This window comes from Microchirus variegatus (genome assembly GCF_963457635.1).
Source record: "Microchirus variegatus genome assembly, chromosome: 15".
Taxonomy (NCBI): domain Eukaryota; kingdom Metazoa; phylum Chordata; class Actinopteri; order Pleuronectiformes; family Soleidae; genus Microchirus; species Microchirus variegatus.
Genome location: NC_139816.1, coordinates 24,182,647 through 24,200,828, shown reverse-complemented (window position 1 = coordinate 24,200,828; position 18,182 = coordinate 24,182,647). Strand labels below are relative to the sequence as shown.

Genomic DNA, 18,182 nt, shown 5'->3' with positions numbered 1-18,182 from the left:
ACGGTTCGGTAAAATACTGAATATCGTTGCATCCCTAGTGTGCACACACACACACACACACAAAATGACCACAGAGACGGTGTACACACACACAGAGACGGTGTGTATACACACAGAGATAGAGACACACAGTCAGAGGCGCAGCTTGTGAACAGGCAAGGTAGGAAACTGCTTGGGGCCCCGAGCCGATAGTGGGCCCCCCCGACACCCGGAGCCTGAGAGCTGTTTTTACTGAAATGTGCAGTGACCAGCCGCCTCCCCATCCCCTTAACCTCTTCTTCAGGGTTGCCCCCGGGATCGGGGGCAGCGTCAGACGCAGCGACAAAAGCGTCATAAAACCATATCTAACTTCAACAAACACAGACATGCTGCATACCCACAGAAAGGTCAGAAACTCAGCTAGAAGCTCATATAAATCATTCTTATGTTCACGAAACACAGTTAAAACACCGATTGATCAAACAGCAGGAGCGGGAAAAAACCGTCACAGCGCACACATTGAAAAGCGGCACCGGAGCGCCAGCGTGATTATGTAAACAAAAAAAACATGTGTCGGCTGGACAGCGGAGAATCTACAGTTTCCAGCGGTACCATTTTTATCACTCTACGACCAAGATTCACGGATCCAGCCCCAAAATAAGAGCAAAACAACAACTGACTTTCAAGAACTACAACCAGAAATATTGTCTTACCTTTGCTGTTTATCAAAACAAATAATTTCCACCGGAACAAAACCCCTTCTAATGAAGACCTACACTTTCCAGCATGCTTTGGGGACAAATCCCGGTCTGATTGATCATTACAGAGCGACATTAGATCATTCTGATTAGAGAAGGGCGAATGTCCGCCCAAATGCGTCATATGCATTTATGTCCTTTTGACTCGCTAATGAAGTGATTCACACGCATTTGGAGACAGGGGTCTGATTCTACCGGTTTAGACATTTAAAACGAGCTGTCAATCACCCAAATTGACCAAGGTAAGCCAGAGCTATGGCGCTGCTATCTGAAGACACTTCAGAGCCACAGAGTTATTATTACGCACCGCACAGGGAGCATCGATTTTAGGCGAGTTATTATACTTTTTAAAAAAATTTTTTTAACAAGTTCTTTTTAGACCTGTAGTGACATATAAATAAAATTTAACTGGTTTTTAATAATTTGGTACCTAAGAAATCTCAAATGGCACAGATGGTGCCAAGCTGAGCCAAAAGTGAGAACGCCCAGACATCTCTTTACTTAAACCGCTGTATTTTCACTCTGCTTTATTTCAGCGGCATCAGACTTTGCACAGCTCAAAAGTCTTCTGGGTTCTTAAGAGTGTAATGTTTTTTTTTTTTTTTTACTAAGTTTATATAGTTTTTTAGAAGCTATTTACAGTATTTTAATGTTCTTTACGTGTATATTTTCACATACTTTTTAATTACAATGTTTTTCCATGTTATTTCATTTCGAAAAAAAATATTTTGAACTCATACATTTTTTGTTGGTGTCAGATTATTTGTATCACAATGGTGATGAATACTGGTTGGAAGGGCCCCCTGGGAATTTTTGCTTAGGGCCCCTACAGACTCTAGAATTGCCTCTGCACACAGTGTGCACACATACATACGTTGTAGACACACGGAGAGACAGTGTGTACGCACAGACAGTGTAGACACACGGCGGAAACAGAGACACACAGTACTTACACACAGCGACAGTGACCACACACACAGCCACTCACTCGGTGCCTGCATTCTGTCTCTGTGTCACTCTCTCTCCCCTCTCTTGCTCGTCCAGGAAGCGTTCTTTGGTCGGGATCTCCTGGACCACAGCAAACAGGTGGAGAGGAAGGCGGGGCCAGAGACAACAGATTGTGGCCAATCAGGAGCACCGGTGATTCACATGAAAAGCCCCATCCCTGTTTTTCATGGCCCCGCCCCCTCTGTGCTGACCGTGGGTGCCATGGTAACCAACAGGAAATGTGGAACACTGCGTAAGTTTTTTTTTTTTTTTTTTTTTTTAAATATGTTATCATCCTCATGTTCATCTTCATCTGTGTTTGATGTACACGTGTGTGTGTTTGATGTACACGTGTGTGTGTGTGTGTGTGTGTGTGTGTGTGTGTGTGTGTGTGTGTGTGTGTGTGTGTGTGTGTGTGTGTGTGTGTGTGTGTGTGTGTGTGTGTGTGTGTGTGTGTGTGTGTGTGTGTGTGTGTGTGTGTGTATTTGATGTACACGTGTGTGTGCAGCCATGTCGGAGGATCTCCTGGACTTGTGTGACGTCCTCAGCACCGACCCTCACATCCTGGCCACAGGACCCACAGGTACTCACCTGTCCCTCATCCCTCACTGCTATGGCTGAACGATATATCGCATTTGCGATAATATCGCGATATGATCAAGTGCAATTTTCTAACCGCAAAGGCTGCGATTATACGCTGTTCACGTGACATGCGCGTGTAAAACATGTGATATAAATATAATGAACGAGAAGGTCTAACCACAGACGCTGCACTCTGGTCACATGCAGGCTCCCTGCGCTCTCACATGCGCGCGTTGCGGAGGACGAGTCACGGCCCGTTTTTGTGAATGGAATAGGTGAGGGCGGGTCGGTAAGGTGACTATGGAGCTTCAGCCGCTGTCCGAACAGCTGTTCAGTGACTGTGCGTGTCCAAGCGTGTGTGTGTGTGCGCATGTGTAGTGCGAACGAGCTTGCGCTAATGTTAAGAACGGGGGTGGACACAACAATAAGCCGTCGATTGAAGACGGCATCTCACCCAGTCAAGATCCTGCACTCTGGTGGACACAGCAAGCGCAGGTTCAAAAACCTGAGTCGTCTGGAGACACACCTGTCTGTCAAAACGGGTTGTGTGTATATTTTATTTATTTATTTATTATTATTATTATTATTATTATTATTATTATTATTATTATTTTATTTAATGACTGTCTAGCAGTTCACAGATGTCAAAAAACTGAGTGTGGTAAAGCCACATATTTTTATAAATATGTGTGTGTGTGTAGATATATATATACATATATATATGCAATCTGCACTTTGTGTGACTTGTGACTGACTTTCATTTTAACACCAGGGTTCCTTCTCAGCACTTTATGTTCAGATGTTTGTATGTTCCAAATATGCTATTGTGATTGAAGTAGTTAAATGAAAATCATCTATTCATGCGTCACCTCATGTCATCATAACAGAGGTCTGTCTTCCAGGAAAGAACAGTTTATTTTTATTTTTTTATTTTTTTAAACTTCTTTTTATTATTTGCAGAGAACAATCACAAATGCAGAATGCAGAACAATGTTACCATACAACAATAGGGTAGAATCTGCAAAAAAGAAGACAAAATAATCCCATCCCCCCCTCCCCTTTTCGGTACACTCCCCCAGCACATAACAGAAAAAAAAAAAATTGAGATAAACAAAGTGTGGAAAGACAGCTTCAAATGAAAAAGAAAACAAACAAATAAATAAAGAAAAAATAAAACATTTTAAATGAGCAAGATGAAACGTATCATTAAGTGACCTTAGCGTACAATGTTATATTAATTCACCCAATCAGTCTGGTGTAAATGTAGATTGCGTGTCATTAACTAGGACAAAAAAAGGGCTCCAAATCCTGTCAAACCTTCCCGATTGTCCACGAAGTGACCACCGAATTTTTTCAAGTCCTAGAAAGTGTAGGACATCCTTAAGCCACTGCGAATGTGTGGGAGGTGGAACCGATTTCCATCTCAATAGAATTAACCTTCGGGCAAGAAGGGTGGTGAAGGCCAAGGTATCTTTTTGCGAGGAGGAGAGGCTGAGTGGGGGTAGCACAGCCCCAAAAACAGCCGTAAATGGATTTGGAGAAATTGTTACACCTGTAATTGTAGATAGGGTGGAGAATATTTCTTGCCAGTATTTAGAGAGATGTCGGCATTGCCAGAACATATGAATATAATCAGCGGGGGTTTGATGACAGCGATCACAAGACGGTGACACATCCTTGAACATTTTTGACAGACGTTCTTTTGTATAATGAGCACGATGCAAAACCTTACATTGAATAAAACAATGTTTAGCACAAATGGAAGATTTGTGCACTCTGCGTAAAGCCTCACTCCACATGCTTTCTGAAATTTCTATACCAAGACTAACTTCCCAAGTTGTTCTATAGGTTTCCAAGGGGCCTGATCTGAGTTTATGAATGTTGGAATATATAGCAGACACAGCCCCTTTAAGAGATGAGAGGGCATTCGTGAAGCTGTCCAAATCAGAGTCAGGAGGTAAAGCCGGGAAACAAGCATATGTACTCGAGACAAAGCTTCGCACTTGGAGAAATCTAAAAAAGTGACTTTTTGGCAAAGAAAATTTGGTTACTAATTGTTGGAAAGAAGCAAATATCCCGTCTATGAATAAGTCCCTGACGCACCTCACTCCCAATCGATCCCATAATAAAAAAGCATTATCCATCAAGGAGGGAGGAAATAGGTGATTACCAATCAGAGGAGATTTAGTGGACAGTGATTGGAAACCAAAAAAGCGACGGAATTGGGCCCATATTTTCAATGAAGACACTACAATTATATTTTTTGTATACATGGAGACAGAGGAGGGGAGCTGTGAGTGTAATAGAGACTGCAATGTGGCCGGATGTGTAGAGTTAGCTTCTATAGTTAACCACATAGGCGGAGCCTCCAAGTTCTTATACTGAATCCAAAAATTTAAACTCCTTATATTCACTGCCCAATAGTAAAATAGCATGTTTGGTAGAGCCATCCCTCCCAGTTCTTTAGTTCTTTGAAGTGATTGTAATGATAACCTAGGTTTCTTCTTATTCCAAATAAAATCCAAAATAATGCTGTCGAGTTTACGAAAAAAGGAGCGAGGGATAAAAATCGGTATGCATTGAAACAAATACATAAAACGAGGCAAAATATTCATTTTTATTGTATTGATTCTGGCGGCCACAGATAAATGTAAAAGAGACCACCGATCAAAGTCACTCTTAATTTGCGTCATTAGTGAAGTGAAATTTCTCTTGAACAGTTTTTCATAAGAATCAGTTAAATGAATACCTAGGTAGTCAAAGCCAGAGCTGGCTAATTTGAATGGTAAATTTTGTAGGGGGTAGCTTCCAGAAGATCCCTTAATGAGAAATAGCTCGCTCTTACTAAGATTCACTTTATAACCTGAGATTTTACCAAATGAGTCGAGGATAGAGAGTGCTATTGGAATAGATTGAGATACATTTGCAGTGAAAAGAAGCAGGTCATCCGCATAGAGAGTGAGTTTGGATTCCACTCCATTTCTAGTAATTCCTGTGAATTTAGGGTGACATCGAATGGCAATAGCTAGAGGCTCTATAGCCAAAGCGAACAAGAGGGGACTGAGTGGACATCCCTGTCTCGTGGATCGTTGCAGTGAAAAAGGGGACGAAGTTAAGCCATTGGTTTTCACTGTAGCTTGTGGTGAAGAATACAGCAGCTTAACCCAGTTTATAAATTTAGATCAAAAACAAAATTTCTTCAAAATAAAAAATAAATAATTCCATTCCACCCTGTCGAATGCCTTTTCGGCATCCAACGAAATTAAAGCTTCAGTGGAAGAGGAAGAGTTATGATTATAGATTATATTGAACACCCGCCTAAGGTTAAAGAAGGAATGCCTTCCCTGGATAAAGCCTGTTTGGTCCATTGAGATGATGGATGGGAGTGTGGCTTCTAGTCGTCTAGCTAGTAATTTAGACAGTATTTTAAAATCTACATTAAGTAAACTTATTGGTCGGTATGAGCTGCAGAGTAGAGGATCTTTACCCTTTTTTAACAATAAGGAGATACAGGCTTGGGATAATGTTTGTGGAAGGGAGCCACGCTCAAAAGATTCTATAAAGACCTCTAATAATAATGGGGCTAGTTTCTCCCAGAATATTTTATAAAATTCGGCTGGAAAGCCATCTGGTCCTGGACTTTTACCAGTTTGTAGTGAGGTTGCAGCTGCCTTAAGTTCGAATATTGTAATTGGTTTTTCTAATACTTGAGCTAAGTTTGGGTCCAAAACGGGAATGTTTAGTTTATCGCAAAAGTCATCCAATTCAGTAACCGTAGGATTTACTTCAGATGCATACAATGATTCATAGAAATCTTTGAAACAATTATTGATCTCAAGCGGGTCAGAAGTTGGACCGGATTCTGTCTGTATTTGAGGGATTAATTGGGAGGACATGATTTGACGAAGTCTGTGGGCTAATAATTTACTTTGTTTGTCTCCATGCAGAACAGTTTATTTTTAATGTAATATAGTATTGGCCATACTTATGATGTATTGCTTGTCTTTGTTTAATAATACAGAAGATTAAGACCTTTAAAAAATAATTGCATCGCAATCGCAATATTGGCACGAAAAATCGCAATTAGATTATTTTCCATAATCGTTCAGCCCTACTCACTGCTACTCCTCCTCTTCACTGTGGCTGCTGGGGAACTGAGAAGAAGAAGTGTTACCATCTAGACATTTAATGTGTGTTTGTTTTCAGGTCACTTCCAGGTGGAACGCTCACCTTCCCCGTTTGGTAAGACGCCACAAGAAGACCTCCTCGTGCTTCTCCTTCCATTTCTCATTCTTCCTTTCCTTACACTTCTTTTCCTCCTCCTTCCGCCCCCTCCACTTCTCCTCCTTCTTCCTCTCCTTCCACTTCTCCTTTTTCTTCTCCTCCTTCCACTTCTTCTCCTCCTCCTCCTTCCTCTTTTTCCACTTTCCCTTCTTCTTCTCCTCCTTCCTCTCCTTCCACTTCTTCTCCTCCTCTTTAACAGCCATTTTTTCCTCAACTTGCAGAGCAGCTTCTTCTTCCCCTCTTTAGTTTCTTGTTCTTGCTGAAGACCGCTTATTCTTACTCTTCACTTCCTGTCAGTCCAGTCTTTAACCTGTCTCCGTCTCTCTCTCGCTCTCTCCCTCACTCAGCGGGCCTCGACATCAGTTCCATGTCGCATGATACTGCAGGTACTGAGTCCACTGCAGGTGGTAGTTGTGGGCGTGGCCACAGGGAAGTACAGGAGGAGCCTCTGGACGCCATTTTGAGTCCTGAGCTGGACAAAATGGTGACTGACGGTGCGTTTACTGTCGTGTGTGTGTGAGAGAGAGAAATATGATCAATCACACAGTTGTAGAATATTGATTATAAATCAGTTTCTGTTCCAGGTGCTATTCTCAGCAAACTCTACAAGATTCCAGGTAAGAGTTTCACACACACACACACACACACACAAGCACAATCACTCACTCTGTGTTAATGTGTGTGTGTGTGTGTGTGTGTGTGTGTGTGTGCGCGCGTGCAGAGCTGGAGGGCAAGGACGTGGAGGAGGTGTTCACTGCTGTTCTGAGTCCAGAAAACATCAACAGCCAATCACAGCAGAGACGCCACACACACACAGCTGCTGCGAGCAGGACACACACTCAGCACACAGGTACACACACACACACGCACACAGTGTTCAGTTTTATTTGTGTTGTGCAGAATCACAACATTATCTCAGGTGTACCTACACAACATCATGGAGAGCAGAGAAACCCAACAATTCGCACAATGAGCAAACACTAGGGGGCAGTGGAATGGGGGACAGATCGGGGGAGAGAAAGGACAAGAGAGAGATGAGGTAGAGACAGCAGAAAGAGACCAGAAGCAGATAAACAACAACCCTAACCAAGTTTATAGATTAGAGAGCCTTAACAAAACCTGATCAATTGAATTGATCAACTTCTCTGAACAGTTGCTGTGTTTCCACGTCTGCCGCTGGTGAACGGCCTGATGGGAAATGCTCCTCACTTCAACAACGCTCCTACTGGTGTCCAGGCGTCAGCAGTCCCTGCTCCTCATCCTCCTCATGACCCCGCTCCTGCACTACCTGTGGCTAATCCGGCTGTGGCAGGAGAGGGTGAGCAGGACGCGATGTCGACGGCTCAGAGAGGAATGTTGAAGTGGGAGAAAGAGGAAGTGCTTGGAGACATGGCTGCTGTCGCTCCTGTACTCTACTGCAATACCAACTTCCCCCAGCTGAGGGAGCAGTACCCAGGTACACACACACACAGTCATCTGTGTCATCTGCTGCATCTCAACACACTGAAGATTGAGTGATTGAGTGATTGATTGATTTTTAGACTGGTCGACCAGAGTGAAGCAGATCGCCAAACTGTGGCGAAAAGCCAGTTCTGAGGACAGAGCGCCATATGTGGTGAGTCATCGGTGACGTCATCATCATCTAACAGACCATTCATATTCCTGTGTCCTGTCAGTTTGTTTGTTAGCTTCTTCTCAGACTCTTTAAATGTTTTCCATTGGAGCTGAACAGGAAGTAGGTGTGTGCAGTGTGTGTTTAATAATTATTATTTTTTAATTTGCAGCAAAAAGCTCGTGACAACCGAGCAGCTCAGCGTATCAACAAGGTGACTATGCCCAACGTGCCTGTGAAACGACAGCAGTTGCCTCAACAGCAACAACAGCAACAACAGCAACAACCACAACAGCAACAACCACAACAGCAACCACAACAGCAACCACAACAGCAACCGCAACAACCGCAACAACCACAACAGCAACAACAGCAACAGCAACAACAGCAACAGCAGCAACAGCAACAACAGCAACAGCAACAGCCACAACAGCAACAACCACAACAACAGCCACCACAACAGCCACCACAGGTACAGCAACAGCCGCTACTACTGCCTCCAGGACCATATGACCCCGTCTCCATGGAGACAGACCTGGCTTTCAAGGACCCACTGAGGCCCAAAGAGTCAGAGCAGGAGCAGGAGTGGAAGTTCAGACAGGTGAGTTTAAACATAGTAACCATGTTAAGCATCAGGCTGAACGTCAAATTAAAAACAGCTTTTCATCTAAAAGTACCATGACTTTCTTTGAAGTGACAAGTTTGTGATGAATGACCCATGGCCACAATAAGCTGTTCCACTGACATCAAGCTGTTTATCAGTGAAATAATGCCTCGCCCCTTTACCTAGAGAGGGGTCATATAAGAAGGAGGAGTTAGACAGTAGAAATTTAAAAGATAGGTTAAAAAAAGTTAACTTGGTTAGCTAAATGATAGGTTGAGGTAGAAGGTTGTTAGTCAAGGACAGCTACTGAGAGACGAACAGAGAGCAACCATCTCACAAACTCCTGTCTCTCCTGTCTCCCCCCCAGCAAATGCGACAGAAGAGTAAGCAGCTGGCAAAGATCGAAGCGACTCAGAAGTTGGAGCAGGTGAAGAAGGAGCAGCAGCGTTTGATGGAGAGTCAACGTCAGGCTGGACAAATGTCCCCAGAGACGGACAGTAACAGTCCTCTGAATACTGGGGACAGCACGTCCCCCATCCACCCCCAATCGTCCAGGGAGGGTCAGTTCAGGCTGAACCTCGATGATGTCTTCCTTAGACCACAAGCTCCTCCCCTGTCTGGTTTCTCCTCCCTCCCTCTCTCCCCTCATCCATCCTCCCCTCTCCACCAGCCTCCCTCCTCTCCACAGATGTTTTCCCCACCCCCGTCCCGACCCTCCTCACCCTGGGACCCTTACAATAAGGTGGTAGGGACTCCTCGCCCTGCCTCCTCCTCTCAGACTGGAGGATCATCTGCTCCCCAGCATCAGCGTCAAAACTCCCTCTGTGCCTCGCCAGCCCACGATGTCTTTGGTTCTCCTGTGCCGTCCCCCGACTCCAAAACTGCTGACCTCACCAGAACCCTCGGACCACAACCAGGTAACTTCCTATCTCTTCCAGTCCTAGTGACATCCTGTCCTTGTTTTGTCTTCTCTGAGTGACGTCACTTCCTATTTTCTTCTTTCAGTGCTGCAGCAGAGCAGAGCGGGTATGATGAGCCCTCCCTCTGGCTCCACCCCTGACCATAACTCGCGTCACATGGTGGTACGAGCAGCTGAGACCTACCAGCGGACTCCTCCCAACAGTGGTGTGGTCCGTATGGCAACGTCTGACCCCAACAGTCGGGTCATGGAGTTGATCCAGGGTGGTGTTTTTAAAGCCCCCATGCCCCCTCAACAGGAAATGTTTGGAAGTGCAGGAGGAGGAGGAGGAAGGAGAGATCCATCCAGACCCACAGACCTGGGATATGTCCAGCCACAGTCCCAGGAGCCCTCCTTCCCCTCCAGTCCACTGTCTGGTCTGGGTTCTCCCCACCGTAGCCCATATGCCCAGACGCCTGGCACACCAAGACCGGACTACAGCCAGCAGGTCACTGACCACTTCAGTCAGCAGTCACCTTTGTCCTCCCGGCCATCACCTGACCCATACTCCAACCCACAGACTCCTGGTACACCACGCCCACACTGTGACCCCACCTACCTCAGCACACCCCCTACACTGCGCCCAGATCAGTACAACCAGCAGCCTACCACCCGCCGTCCCTCCCCCTCACACCCAACGCTCGACCCTTACTCCTCCAACCCAGGCACGCCACACCAGTCCGTCACTGACCGCTTCCCTCGATCACCAGGGAGTCAGCGGAGCAACGACCCCTACAGCCAGCAGCCGTCCACACCCCGTCCTCAGAAGAACCTGGACTCCTTCATCCAGAACTCAGGAGAGAACTTAACTTCTCAGCCTGTGGGTCCCGGATCATCCCCTCTCGCTCCAGGAGATCCAGCAGCCTTCACCCCAGCGGCCCACCAGGTACAACAGGTGTATACTGCAGGGGTGTGATTTTTCCGTTTTTAAGCGGAATTCCGTTTTTTTTCGGCTTGAAAACGAGCCTCACGTGAATCATGCAGATCCACAGTTTTTTTTTCTGGGGGGGTGCGCAGGTCAGGTGCAGGTCGGGTAAACTGCATGTTTTTGGACTGTCATAATTTAATTAAAAAAGTATATTAGTAGTGCTGGGCACGTTAACGCCGTTATAACGCATGACAAGTTTCCATGACGACTGGCCGGAAAAAGATGTGCTTAATGTCATGTTTACGTGCCTCCCGATTGTTAAACTGAGTTTTTCGTGCCGCGGCACCGGAGTCCAGGCACCATTTACCAGCTTAGCTCCGTTAGCTCCTTTCGTGCCGTTTAGCGCGCCTACAGTCAAACTGTTTATTTAACAAAAAGAGCAGTGCTGCGATGATTTATTTTTTTGTAATCGTGTAATATTCGTGAAAAATTTAGGTAATCAGTAGGGCTGCAACGATGAATTAATCGTTTGTTTAACAATTTAACAAGCTTTGTGATTTTTTTTTTTACCTTCATGTGAATATTGTCTGGTTTCTTTGCTCCATTTGACAAATAAATCATTAAAACTATGTTCCAGGTTTGATAAACACTGATCAACATTTTAACTATCTTTTATGGACAAAAAAATATTAGATTAATCGAGAAAATAATTGACAGATTGATTCTAAAACTAAACAGTATATTTCATTAAACACTGAAAAGACATCTCTAGCAGTGTTTCTTTAACAACCACTTTCACTTAAGATGGAAATTGTGGCACTGAGGCCATCTCTGCCCAGATGAAAGTCGTGAAAGAGCATTTACATTTTTTTAACGTTTAATGTTTTAACTCTTCCATGTAGGCTACTGCACTTTATTTAAATTTTTTAAACAATTCAATGCCGTCGCGTCATGGTAGGTGCACCGTTTATTTTCCCTTTTATTGTCCTTTGCCAATCACACCCCTGATACTGTCAGTACTGCATTTAATACTGTCAGTACCAAATCAAATACTGCCAGTACTGCAGTTTATATTGTCTGTACTGATGCCTCACTGACTTCATCTTGTCAGTTACAGCAGTCTCCAGGACGACCTCCACCACAGCAGCAGCAGGACTTATTTCCGAGAACCCCTAGCAGGCAGACCCCAAAGCATTCTGGGATTTCAGAGGAGGGGAGCTTCACTCCAAGTCACGACCCCTTTGAGCAGAGTCACATGACTGCTGGTCCCTCACAGACGGAAAAGACGGCAGTCAATGAAATGTCCGCGCTGGGAGTAACATCATTAGATGGACCAATTAGCATCCTTCCTCAACCTGGTGACTCGGAGGAGAAGCTTAGACAGGTAGAGAGTGCTCTAATGGGTTCTACTGTGTTCTCATTGGTTCTACTGTGTGTTCTCATTGGTTCTACTGTGTGTCCTCATTGGTTCTACTGTGTGTCCTCATGGGTTCTACTTTGTGTCCTCATGGGTTTTGTGTGTTCCCCAGCGTCAGCGGCTGCGACAGCTCCTCCTGAGACAGCAGCAGCAGAAGATTGCCCTTCGGCAGGAGAAAGGTCTTCAAGAACCAGTCTCTGGATCAACCGGTCCCCCTGCAGCTCCAGCTGGTCCTGGTTCTGGGACACCTCGTCACTGGTCCCAGGAGGACTCCTCCTCTTCTGCTCCTCCTGCAGACCTGTTTGGACGTCCTCCGCCTCCATACCCTGGCACAGTGAGGCCTTCTGGACCACTGGCACCTTCAGCTTTAAGGTTCTCTGAAGGTTTCTCAGGAGAGCAGCAGAGGGCCTTCAACTCCACTGATGCTCCGTTCCCCAGACAGAGCGTCCCCAGAGAGTTGGGTGTCAGAGGACCAGTCCTAAGGTTAGAGCAGTACGAGAACCTGGTTCTGGACCCAGTATAAAGGCATGGTCTGAATGAGTTTTCCCTCTTTTGCAGGTTTGTTCCTCCAGGAGCTCCAACAGGTCTCCAGGACTCTTTCCTACGTGCTCACCAGGGCTCGTTACCTGGACCTGGGGTCTCTACAGTGGACAGCATCCAGGTCCAGATGAGGAGGCCGATGCCTGGAGAGTTCACCAATGTCCGAATGCTCTCCAACGCTCCTCCACACATGATTCCAGGTCAGAGAATCTCCACTCTTTATTTTATTCTGCTGTAGAACTTTGTTTCATTCTTGATTTAAAGTTTCTTCTCACTCTTCAGGCGTCCCCCAGCCCTTCATCCCCCGTTCCCTCCCCCTCCAGCAGCACAGCATCATGGGACAGCCCTACATCGAGCTGCGACACCGCGCCCCTGAGAACCGTCTGGGACTGCCCGTCTCTCTGACAGGCTCCATTGTTCCTGTGGACTCTGATACCCAGTCATCTGTGGTCAGGTCTGGTCAGGGTGCCAGGATGGGTGAGTCTACTTTGGGCCAGCAGGTGGTGTTGATGACAGGTGGTGTGGAGCAGCTGAATCAGCAGCACCTCGGCCACTCGGTGGCTTTGACGCAGAGTACTGAGTCATCTCTCCCGGGGGCTGATGGGATAGAGGAGCACCTGGAGGGCGAGGACTCGGCAGTGAAGGACCTGGAGGATGTGGAGGTGAAAGATCTGGTCGACCTGAACCTGAACCTGGACCCTGAAGATGGTATGAGTCGCAACAGAACAGGACTAATAATGACATCATTGTTACACTGGTAATGTAGCGGTCATTGTGTGTCCTTCATCTGTTCTCTCCCTCATTCTGGTTCTATATCAGGTAAGGAGGATCTGGAGCTTGGTCCTAATGATCTGCACCTAGATGACTTTCTTCTGTCTGGAAAGTTTGACCTGATCGCCTATACCGATCCCGAGCTCAACCTGGAGGACAAGAAGGACATGTTCAATGAGGAACTGGACCTGGGGGAGCCAATGGAAGAGAGGGATGGAGCGGGGACCACCAGAAACACGGACAGCGTCTCCCAGCCGACCAATCAGATGAAACAGGAAGTGAAGACTGAAGCAACGTCACAACCTGGAGTTATCACTGCCAGCAGAACTTCTGGACCCACCGCACCTCCTGGAACTCCAACGCCTGAGGCAGCAGGCTCTTCTGTCCTCCTGTCCACGGTGAGTTTGTTAATCATTCAGTCGATCACAGAGTAAACATATCATCATTTATCAATTGATCAATCAATAATTTCCGCCTTCCAGGAGAAGGTGGAGAACTCGGGGGCGGTAACGACAGTCCAGCCCAAAGAACAGGCTCTGATGTCGAGTGTGACTCCCAGGATTCTTCCCCGTGCAGCTCCAGGTGAACCTCATGTTCTCCTGGATGAATCTGCCTTAATCCATGATCGATGATGAATTCACTGAACTCTCCTTGTCCGTCTCCGTTGTCTCCTCCACAGGTCAACAGTCTGTCTTCCAGCAGCAGCAGAGACCATTTGGACCCTCCTCTCTACTCACCCCTCACCTTCAGGCTCCTCCCGCTGTCTCTCTTCAACCCCGCCTTCTTCTCAACCCTCAGGCCCAGTCTCCACACCCATCCGCCCAGGGTCAGATGGACTTCCCTGAGAACCAGAGAAAGTTCTCTGGTTCTCAGGGCAGGCCGGTACTCCTGGAGGAGCAGCCCCTTCTCCTGCAGGACCTCCTGGACCAGGAGCGTCAGGAGCAGCAGCAGCAGAAACAGATGCAGGCGCTGATCCGACAGAGGTCCACCACTGAGCCTCTGTTTCCCAACATGGGTAAGACCTGGACCTAGAGAAACTCTGACCAGACAAAAACCTTATATTGTGTTTAAGTGTGTGTGTGTGTGTGTGTGTGTGTGTGTGTGTGTGTGTGTGTGTGTGTGTGTGTGTGTGTGTGTGTGTGTGTGTCTGTGTGTGTGTGTCTGTGTGTGTGTCTGTGTGTGTGTCTGTGTGTGTCTGTGTGTATAGAGGATTTTGACTCCATCACTGATCCAATCATGAAGGCCAAGATGGTTGCCCTCAAAGGTATCAACAAAGTTATGACTCAGGGAAACCTGGCACTGAACCCCATGGTCATCAACAGGTATGAACTCTGATCTCTGCAGCTTCTTGAAGTCATAGTTCAGTTTTGTGGAAGTGTTTCCTGAGTAAGTGGTTTACAAATTCTCTGTATCAGATTCCAGCAGGCTCCGCCTACAATGACCCCAGGTCCAGAGGTTCCACCACCACAGCAGCAGCAACCTGCTCATGTGACAGGACAGGTGTGTAGAGACAGTGTCTTATGGCTTTACTGTCGGTGTTTGTCCTCTTTTTGCTGACGTCTGACTCCCCTCTTCCTGTCAGGATGGGAAGTTGAACCCTCAGCTGGTGCGACCAAACCCCCCCAGCTTCGGCTCAGGCTTCGTCAGTGAGTATCATAACCTGTGTGTGTGGGGGTGTGGGTTACCATAGAAACCCGTAAGCTAACCCTGCAGTCTTGGTTTGTACAGATGAGTCTCAGCGGCGTCAATATGAAGAGTGGCTGGGTGAGACTCAGCGCCTCCTGCAGATGCAGCAGCGCCTCCTGGAGGACCAGATTGCCACTCACCGCAAGACTAAGAAAGCTCTGTCAGCCAAACAGAGGACGGCGAAGAAAGCGGGACGAGCATTTGCGGAGGAGGACGCCTCCCAGCTGCGTTACGTCTCTGAGCAGCAGGTGACGGTTCAGAAACAGCTGGAGCAGGTACACACACACACACACACTGACACACTCGCACACATATTGACACACACTCAGTGCTGAAGGTGTGTGTTGTGGGTTCAGATCAGAAAGCAGCAGAAGGATCATGCTGAGCTCATTGAAGACTACAGGACCAAACAGCAGCAGCAGAGGGCACTGCAGCCGCCTGCCACCCTGCCCTCGATGCCTGCGGGAGCCTCTCCCCTTCCTCAGACTCTACCCTCTCAGCCCATGATTACTGCGGGAGCCCTGTCCATTCCTCAGACTCTACCCTCTCAGCCCATGATGACTGCGGGAGCCCTGTCCATTCCTCAGACACTACCCTCTCAGCCCATGATGACTGCGGGAGTCCCGCCCCTTTCTCAGACACTACCCTCTCAGCCCATGATGACTGCAGGAGTCCTGCCCCTTTCTCAGACTCTACCCTCTCAGCCCACGGTTCCCATGCCCAGCCCAGATGGTCCAGCTCTGCCCCCCTGTGTTTCTAATGTCCCTCCTGGTTGGACACCAGGGGACGTGGCTCCAGTCTCAATGATGCCAAGGATACTGCCTCATCAGCCCACCCAGGCTCCACCCATCACCCAGACACCCCCTGGTGTGGTTCCCGTCCCCGCTGCACCATCAGCCACCTTCAACAAAGGCCGAGCTGGTGCAGAAGGAAGCAGAGCTGCAGGGGACAGAGTTGCTGCTGCCACACCACAGGTAACTCACCTGATGATGTCACATGGTCAATCATCTGCTTCTCATAAAAGCAACAGGTGTCAAGCGTGTTAACTTGACTCCGCCCCCTTTCTCTGTGAGTTGCAGGTGAAGTTTGACGACAACAACCCGTTCAGTGAAGGATTTCAGGAGCGAGAGAGACGAGAGCGTCTGAGGGAGCAGCAGGAGAGACAGAGGATCCAGCTGATGCACGAGGTAACTGCGCTGTTGCCATGGTGACACACAGCCGTGTCCTTGTCCTATTCTGTCCTGTCTTCATCCGTCTTGCCTCTTCTGTCCTCAGGTTGAGCGTCAGCGTGCGCTGCAGCAGAGACAGGATCTAGCGCAGCAAGGCCTTGTAGGAGCTTCCTTGACTCCAGGAGGCGGCGTCTCAGCTCGACCGGGAGCTCCTGCAGGACTGACCACAGCGCCCCCCCATGATAGGGACAATCACTCTCGGTTGCCTTTCTTCAGCTCTGAGCTGCCTCAGGACTTCCTCCAGTCCCCTCCAGCCTCCAGACCTCCTGCACCGCTGCACCAAGGCCAGGTGGGGGCACTGTTTCCCCTGCAGACAGGCCTACACCAGGGCTTCACAGGATTGCCACACCCCAGACCTCAACCAGCTCTTAGACCCCCCGTGGCCGTGGGTCCGGCTCTAGTCCAGACCAGACCAAGACTCCCAGGCTCCCCTGGACTCTCAGTCCAGCTACAGGTGCGTCCTGCTGGAAGCGGTGCTTTAAGAGTAAACACTTCCCATCCTGCTTTTCAAGGTCATCGTTTTATACTCGGTGACCCCTCCACTCCCTCTGGAGGCCCCACCCCCCTCCTCCCACTCTACTCTGACATCATACCTGATGACAAATCAAAGAAGAACAGGAAGAAGGATGGAGATGATGGAGGAGGAGCCAGGACACCCCTGTCTTCCCATTCTGACGATAACACAGCCCCGCCCACTCCTGCACGCTCTGACACCTCTTGCTCTACACCTACTCGTGGGGGCATGGACCAATCAGACGTGTCGATCTCTGGTCAGTCCTCGTTGTTTGAACTGGAGCGGAAGAATCGAGAGTTTCAGCAGCGCCCCCTGTCTGCTCTGCACGTCAAGGTGTGGATATGTCTTTCTGTCTCTGAGTTTGATGTGGTGATGTCATCACATCATCATCTCATGTTTGTTTTGTTTCCTCATCCTCCTCGCAGGTGGAGCATGAAGAGGGCGGAGCCTGTATGGTGAAGATGGAGGAGACTGAGGGATTCTCCTCTCCTCTTCATGGGGGAGGAAAAGAGGGAGAGCCAGGGAAGGAGCTCCTCAGACATCTGCTGAAGGACAGGACCACCACCATGCCATCACTCATGGGCCAAGCCCTACCCCCTGCACGCCGTCAGCTGTCCAGTGAGGAGGAGGAGAGACCTGGTTCCCATGGCTACGTGAGTTAATTTACCAAAACAGCATGTGACTGAGTGACCTCTGATCTCTGTGTCCTCCTCTGACCACCTGTGTCCTCCTTAGGTGATGATGGACAGTCCAGACCTGGACCCATCAGGCAGGAAGAAGACGCAGCGCTTTAAGAGACAGGCTCCTCCTGAGAAGGACAAAGGTCCAACCAAATTCAAGAGGAGGAAGAGGGAGGACGAGGAGGAGGACGAGGAGGAGAAGACGCTGCTGCACTCATCCTCTGACCCGCTGACTCACCTGAGACGGGTACAGCTGTGCTCACATGTCCTCCTCACTTCCTCTGATGCCGTCTCCTTCATGTTCCCTTTCTTTCTTTCACCTTGCTTGATTATTGATATTCTCTCTCTCTCTCTCTCCAGGTGCTCCCTCTCATGGAGCCCGTCCTGCGTCTTGACCTCAGTCTGTTTCCTCCGTACGGCAGCTCGTCTCTGGGCTCAGACTCCAGACTGAACGGCTCCTTCGGTAACGCCAACCTGGACGGAGTCACCGATTACTACTCCCAGCTCATATACAAGGTACTGTAGAAGTACTACTGTAGAGGTACGATTACAACAGTATTACTGTAGGTACAGTAGGAGTACAGTAGGACTACAGGTTCTGGACAGTAGTTATGAGTTGTTGCTGACAGTGTCTCCTCGTCTCCTGCTTTAATGGTTCAGTAACACTCTGACCCACTGTGGTCTCTCTCTCTCTCCCCCTCTCTCTGTCGCTC

The 18,182-nt window shown here is 48.0% G+C and overlaps 1 protein-coding gene across 1 annotated transcript in view; it reads left to right on the top strand.

Annotated features, from left to right (window-relative positions):
• The window catches only part of LOC310937535 (histone-lysine N-methyltransferase 2C-like), a 60,385-nt gene that overhangs the window by 30,688 nt on the left and 11,515 nt on the right, over window positions 1–18,182 (top strand). The window contains 28 exon segments of the mRNA XM_083901818.1: window positions 1,782–1,977; window positions 2,233–2,307; window positions 6,513–6,548; window positions 6,938–7,084; window positions 7,175–7,207; window positions 7,312–7,440; window positions 7,744–8,046; window positions 8,132–8,205; window positions 8,375–8,803; window positions 9,174–9,723; window positions 9,812–10,650; window positions 11,744–12,016; window positions 12,162–12,532; window positions 12,608–12,789; window positions 12,872–13,297; window positions 13,409–13,758; window positions 13,843–13,942; window positions 14,040–14,375; window positions 14,568–14,682; window positions 14,776–14,860; window positions 14,943–15,006; window positions 15,089–15,321; window positions 15,403–16,020; window positions 16,126–16,233; window positions 16,322–17,122; window positions 17,215–17,442; window positions 17,525–17,716; window positions 17,830–17,985. Of these exon segments, the coding sequence (XP_083757944.1) occupies window positions 1,782–1,977; window positions 2,233–2,307; window positions 6,513–6,548; window positions 6,938–7,084; window positions 7,175–7,207; window positions 7,312–7,440; window positions 7,744–8,046; window positions 8,132–8,205; window positions 8,375–8,803; window positions 9,174–9,723; window positions 9,812–10,650; window positions 11,744–12,016; window positions 12,162–12,532; window positions 12,608–12,789; window positions 12,872–13,297; window positions 13,409–13,758; window positions 13,843–13,942; window positions 14,040–14,375; window positions 14,568–14,682; window positions 14,776–14,860; window positions 14,943–15,006; window positions 15,089–15,321; window positions 15,403–16,020; window positions 16,126–16,233; window positions 16,322–17,122; window positions 17,215–17,442; window positions 17,525–17,716; window positions 17,830–17,985 (7,449 nt within the window).